This window comes from Marmota marmota, unplaced genomic scaffold (assembly GCF_001458135.2).
Source record: "Marmota marmota marmota unplaced genomic scaffold, marMar, whole genome shotgun sequence".
Lineage (NCBI taxonomy): Eukaryota > Metazoa > Chordata > Mammalia > Rodentia > Sciuridae > Marmota > Marmota marmota.
Genome location: NW_025999945.1, coordinates 9,101,466 through 9,108,330, shown reverse-complemented (window position 1 = coordinate 9,108,330; position 6,865 = coordinate 9,101,466). Strand labels below are relative to the sequence as shown.

Genomic DNA, 6,865 nt, shown 5'->3' with positions numbered 1-6,865 from the left:
CCAATCCCCCGACAGCTCCTCCCCACCCCCACCCCCGGCCTCGCCACCACGCCGAGCGGGCTCCAGAGCCTCGGCCGCTCAGGGATGACGCAGTGTTGACTCACACCGGTCAAGGACAGCGGCCGGGGCCAGCCCGGCAGCGGAAGCTAATCGATGGGGCGCAGGCGGTCCCGCGCTCCGCCGCGAGCCACCTCGGTCCAGGGCTCCTCCCGCCACCTGAAGCTCGCGGGTCTGCGAATAGGAGCCGCCCCCTGCCCCCGAGACTTACACGTCCCCGGGTCCCCAGCAAACATCTTAAGAAAGGCTCAAACTCATGTCCCAGGCGACCCCCGCTGGCCCACTCCCCGAGCGCTAGGAGCTGGAGCCCCAGCAAGCTCAGCGCCCAGCACCGCTCTGCACCCGGGGCGCTTTAAGGGAAGGTGTGGGTTTTGTTTTGTTTTTTTTAAACCAAAGAAGGAGACGTCCGACAAGGTCAGTCGTCCCATGGACGGGTTTATTTTATAAACAAGTAATTCATTAAAAAACAAAACAACATTTTGGTCATTTTTTTTTTACAGTGACAATTCTATATACACACTTTATAGACATTGTTTGATATAAAACACAATATCTACAATCTACTTACACTTAACCTGCGAGTTCTAGTTTCTCTGTGATTAATCACCAGCGAGTCAGTTTCTCTGCCTGTAGGACGGTACTGTATCCCCTTAACACTTTGGTCAAATGGATACTAAATGACGGTGCAAAACAACCATTTAGGTCTAGTCTTATCAATTCTTGCTTTTGAAACAAAAGGAACACACATCCCAAGACAAGAGATGGCTTTGGATTTAAGGCAGCAGTGCAAGAATGTCATAGAAAAGTAAAGAATGTCTCTTTTTTATAGTATTCCAAGGCTGCCTGAAAGTTGGGCCCCCTTTCCAAGGCGTACCTATGAATTTGGGGTATTTCTTTGCTTTCTCATTAAGTAGGATGTAGACACAGATTATGAAAAGTTTTCAAGAAAAAAAAACTATTAAAGTTATAACTTAAAAATTTAACAAAAGTTCAAAATTATTTTTTATAAATAGAAATATCAATTTACTTCTTTAAAAAATGGGGGTGAATTTAGTCACTTTATCAAAACAACCTAAAATCAGTACATATGCCATTGGTTAAGTCAAAATTAAGGTTTCAATGTAGGGTTGTTAATTAGTCAGTGCACCAAATATTTTAGGTTTCCAGAACACCAGAAAATTGATTTCCCTTTTTCACATAGCTTTCTAGTTCTTCTGTGTTTTCTGTAGCAAAATGTTATTTCCCATCCAATTTTCTGAACATGCTAATGCCAGTGATCATCATCCAGTGTTAAAATAGCCTTTATCTCCCTCGATGTCCACTTCCTGATCAGAATCCTCAGAAATCTCTGAATCAAGGTCTTCCTGGGAGGCAGGGGAGGGTGAACAATGAGAACTATCCAAAGAAGCACCTTTATTCTGTTCACTGGATAAGTCTTGCCTCTGCTCACAGGGATTGTCCAAACTTTCCAGTTCATCCTTTTTATTGCTTTGAGGGTTCTCCTAAATGAAGGGAATGAAAATGGAGATTGGTAGGATCTTGAAATATGAAGAGGCATAAATCAAAATGACTTTTCATCCAGCACCATCCTTTCAATATTTTATTTATCAAATGTCTTCAGCTATAGGGGCTGGGGTGGTGGCTCAGTGGTAGAGTGCTCGCCTAGCATGCATGAGGCACTGGGTTTGATCCTCAGCACCACATAAAAACACACTAATGTATCCACCTAAAACTAAAGATACATAAATAAATAAATAAATATTTTTTAAAATGTTTTAAAAATACTTCAGCTGTAATCTTTTTACTTAGAAAATACATACTTGGGGGGCTGGGGTTATAGTTCAGTGGTAGAGCACTTGCCTCGTGCATGTGAGGCACTGGGTTAGATCCTCAGCACCACATAAAAATAAATAAAATATTTTAAATAAAGATATTGTGTCCATCTTTTTTTAAAAAAAAACTTTTCTTTAAAAAAAAAAGAAAATACATACTTGGGATTCCTTATTTGAAGGAGAAGCTTGTCACTTCAGAGAAAGATATACTCTTATAAGACTATCAGTCACAAATATAAGGTATTATAGCAGTGAAACACTTAAAACCAGCCCTGACCCATGTTCTCAAGAGTCTTAAAAGCTTAGGGGGAAACCTCAGATCACTATATTATCTTCATTTTTTAAATACTTCAAACTTGGGCTAGCACTCAGTGGTAGAGTACTTGGTAACACATGTGAAACCCTAGGTTTGAGCCTCAGCACCGCATAAAAATAAATAAAATACAGGTATTGTATCATCTCCAACTCAAAAAGAAAAAAAGATTTAAATACTTGAAGTTCTCTAGACATTTTAAGAATAAGAATGTTAAAAGCTAGGGGTATATCATGTGTAAATCCCTGAGTTCTATAACACACACACACACACACACACACACACACACACACTGAAGTAATTAATGATGAATTAAGAAAAAAAATTATTAACTATTAGACTGAATTCCTTTTCAACCATTTTCTGGAGCAAATTCATGAACATCTACACACACAAATCATGGATGGCAAAGAAAAAATACAGAACTTGAAGAATGCTGCCAACTAATAAGAGAAACAATTAACTACAATTTGCTTAAAATCTGAGTCGAATTTCTGAAAAATCTTCCCATATTACGTAGAAACTAGAAGTCCCTGGCAAGCCAGGTGTGACAGTGTGCACCTGTAATCCCAGCAGCATAAGGATCACAAGTTCAAAGCCAGCCTGAACAGTTTAGTGAGGCCCTAAGCAACTTAGTGAGACCCTATCTCAAAATAAAAAGGGATGGGGATGTGGCTCAGCAGTTGAGCACCTCTGGGTTCAATCCCTAGAAATGAAAAGGAAGAACGCCTCTAGGTACACTATAGCCAAGTCTTTGAATAAAAACTAAATACATCAGTGAATTTTTAATTCTGAGTTTGTCTAAAATGGATATAAATATTACACAGGGACATCATGATATACTAAGTGTTTTGAAAACATATACTAAGTTTTTTTGAGTAATATATTCACCAAATTTGCAATTACATAACAAGGTCAGCAACTGAGAGGAAATCTGTGAATCTTTTAAATCATGTTAGAATAATGAAATTACAGGAATTTTATTTTCTGTTTCAGAATAGCCTTTGGGATATCATCTTGTTTTAATAAAAAAGAAATAATTAATAAATTTTAAAATACACATTAAATTTTCCCACTCACATTGTTTCAATGTATTGTATTTATTATTTAAAAGCATATATACATTGGCAAATAAACAACTCATCAATTGTCAGACAACTTTGAAACATCAGGAATAGGACATTAAAAAAAAAACCCTTTAGCTTTAAGTCAATAGAGCTTCTTTAAAAACTGAATTAGCCTTTACTTGGATGTTTTCTTGTATGTTTAATATTCATTTTAAGAGCTAGCCTTAGCAGAAAAATAATTTTAAACTCTTTGATATTTAATTATTCTAAAAAACAGTGCAAACAAGACTTAAAAGTGTTTGTTTCCTTCTATTTACCCTTGAGTTCTGCCTGGTTTTATTATGGCTGTGTAAATAAAAGAAACAATTTTCTCCCAAAGATAACTGCTTAAGTCATTTACTGTCAATTACTTTATCTTTCCTGCGTTAATTAGATAAACAACATATGGGGGTTTATAAAACAATTAGCTGGGAGTTTTACTAGCCAGTGTGTGAAAACCTAAGCATAATTGATATAGGACCTGCATTAGGTGCTTTTAGCATTACTGCCACCTGAGCAACTCATCCTGAATTTCAGCAGGACTATTTGTCTTTTTAATCAAGGTGAAGAGGTTAAATAGTCTCTCAAATGACTTTTGCATACAACCCATAACAGGCCTCGCATTGAGATAACATGATACAAATATTTATTTCCATAGAAACGGAATCATGTCGATACCTGCTTTAGTCTTCTCCATTTAGCTCGTCGATTCTGAAACCAGGTTTTGACCTACAAGAGAAGAAAGAAATAAAGAGGGGGACACAAACAAACAAACACACACACACACACACACACACACACAAAACAAACACCAAACTTGCAAAGAGCCCAGAATCCCGAGGGACCCAGGGAGGCCAGGGACAATGTGTGCAGACCCGACCTCCCGGGGTTGAACCGAGTCGGACCTTGCCGGAGCGCACAGTGGCTTCAGCCCGTCCACTGCTCTCTTCAGCCTTGATGACCCCAGCCCCAGCAGCCTGCGGCGGGAGGAGACCCAAATAGCCTACCTGTCTCTCGCTGAGCTGCAGCATCTTGGCCAGACGCTTCCGCTCGGGCGGGGAGAGGTATTTCTGGGTCTCGAACTTCTTCTCCAGCTCGATGGTCTGGTCGTTGGAGAACCTCACCTGGCCGCCTTTCCTTTTATGCAGAGGCCTCTGTAAGAAGGGACTCCAGAGCAAGGGTTTGCCTGCGAGCAAGGAGAGCGGCAGTTAGCGAAGGCTCTGGAGCGGCCTAACCAAACCCCGGACCTGCCTGGCTCAAGGGGTGACAAGGTGAGGAATGAGAAGCCAGGAGACCACGCAACAAGACGCGTGTAACGGGAGCCCAACACGCTCCCACTAATCTTCCCCAACACACAGACACACAGAGCTACAGAGGACACATAGCAACCATAACACCTATGTCTAAGATACAAACACAAATGTTTTAATCTCCAAAAGAATGCCCAGTACAGGCTGCGCTTAGAACACCACGACGCGCTTTCACCTGTCGCTCTTGAATTTATGCACAACTTTTTTATACCCGTAAGTCCTCTCCCATAGTGAACCGCACTTTCCAATTATCCGAATAAGTGCGTTTTGGGGAGGAGCGGGTTTGGGACACCATCCAAGGTAATGCTGCGCGAGAACCGCTCAGGCTCAGGCCCAGGCCCGCGCCGAGTTCGACGCACACGTGGATCCTCCAATCCTGGCCCCAGGGGGCCGTGGCCTCCTCTGATTTCACACCCGACCCGCGGGGGCGGCCAGTTAGAGCCACGCCGTGGGCTATGGCAACATTTCCGTCAATGTGTTTCCTGTTGGTCTATCTCAAAAAACCCTTTGCTTCCTCCTGCACGGTCCCAACAGTAACCCAAGGAAACCCAGGGCGCGCTTTGTGAAAACGTTCGCCCCCAGGCCGGCCCTTCTGAGGGTCTGTCTCCCTCTGGGCCTAGCAGAAGAGCAGAGCTACACCGGGGCCCATGGCACCAAATCCTGGAGGCTGGAATTTTGAAAATACAAATATAATAGCCTAAAAAAAAAAAAAAAAGCTGTAAGACACATATACCAAAATTCTGACGGTGAAAAGGAAAAGTGGAGGACTGAGCTAAAGATCGCGCTTAATAACACTGACATTCAAATGTTAATTGTCGGGGCTGGAGTTGTGGCTGAGTGGTAGAGCACTTGCCTGGCATGGGTAAGGCCCTGGGTTGGATCCTCAGCACCTCATATGAATAAATAAATGTAATACAAGATCCACTTACAACTAAAATATATTTTTTAAAAATGTTAATTGTCTCTGGGGTTCCTACTGAATCTGCCAATAACAGTTGATTTAAAACCCTGGTGGCCCTAGGCAAGGCGCCCGTTTCCTTATTTACCCTAGGGCTTTAGACCCCAGAGGCGCCAAGGGCCACCGGAACCCAGTCACTTATTTCTCAGGCACCCCACCCCCTGCACTGAGGGGACAAGTCCCACAAATTCTATGTGCCCAGAGTGTCCACATTGCCCTTCCTAACTGGTGCCCGGGGTCTGCATCTTCCTACTCCAAAGAGTTGTCTGTCAGTCCGTCCGTCGGTGTGTCTGCAGGCCTGCGCCTAAACGCTTTGAAAGCTGGCATTGTTTTTTCGAGATTTTGCTTGCGTCAGGCTTCAGACTGGTGCAAAACAGCCTCGGAAAAAAAAAAAAAAAATAGGAAGCAACTGGTTATTTTAGCTGCCATAAAGTCACATCCCACACAGAGGAAATGAACAATATCAGAAAAACGGATCCCGGCTATCAGAAGTCGAGTGTTTCCTGAATTTGTCTGTATTGAGGATGTCGATAAAATAATCAGCAGCGTGCACTACTCCGGGGGAAGGGTCTGCTTCGTGCAGCCAGGAAAACACTTAACAGCTTCTGAAACCAGATTTACTCCTATCGAGAACTCAAGATTTCCTGTATGAACGGAAAGGGTCAGGCTCTTTCACTACACAAGCTTGTTGAACCAAGTCCAGCCCCGTAACCACCCGGGGCCCAGCAGTTATCCCTGTCCCGCAGAGGCCGGCCCAGGACGCCTCAACACCCTCCTCCCCGTCCCTTTCCTTAAGAGGCACCACCCCGGACTACATGCGCGGCCCAGGGCTATCCTCCTCCGCTAGCCCCGGCGGCAGCGCCCGAAGTCTCAGCCAGGCCCGAGTGCCCCGACGCCTGCAAGGTGCAGGAAAACCAATCTGAGTCACTGTGCGGTCAGCCCCGGCTGCGCGATGCCGGTGCCCGCGCCTCCTGTCCCTGCGCGCGCCCGAGAGCCGCTTTTCAATAGCTTTTGCCACAACTTTCTATTGCCTCTCCCCTCCGCCCCCGCCGACTCCCGGGCGCTGCCACCTGCCGGGTGGCGCCTTCCCAGCCGTCGCCCCGACTTGGCCTCACTGTGACCTGGCCGCCTTACCCAGGGGGTCGTGGCGAAGCAAGGCGTGCGTGTAGTCGTTCACTGTCCGCGGGAAGGGGTATAGAGGACCTCCGAAGCCACCAGGGCCGTAGGCGGCGGCCAGCGCAGCGGCGGGGTGGTGCGAGAAGGCGGGATGGATCGGCGTGGGCTCGTAC

At 44.8% G+C, this 6,865-nt stretch overlaps 1 protein-coding gene across 1 annotated transcript; it reads right to left on the bottom strand.

Moving 5' to 3' along the window:
* Positions 1-467: 467 nt before the first annotated feature.
* Positions 468-6,864, bottom strand: Hhex (hematopoietically expressed homeobox; the record flags this gene model as incomplete). The annotated part of the gene is made up of 4 exons (XM_015500028.2): positions 468-1,559; positions 3,987-4,037; positions 4,316-4,494; positions 6,711-6,864. Coding segments are annotated over 4 exons (606 nt in total), but the record flags the coding sequence as incomplete, so codon positions are not given.
* Between the last annotated feature and the right edge of the window lies 1 nt (position 6,865).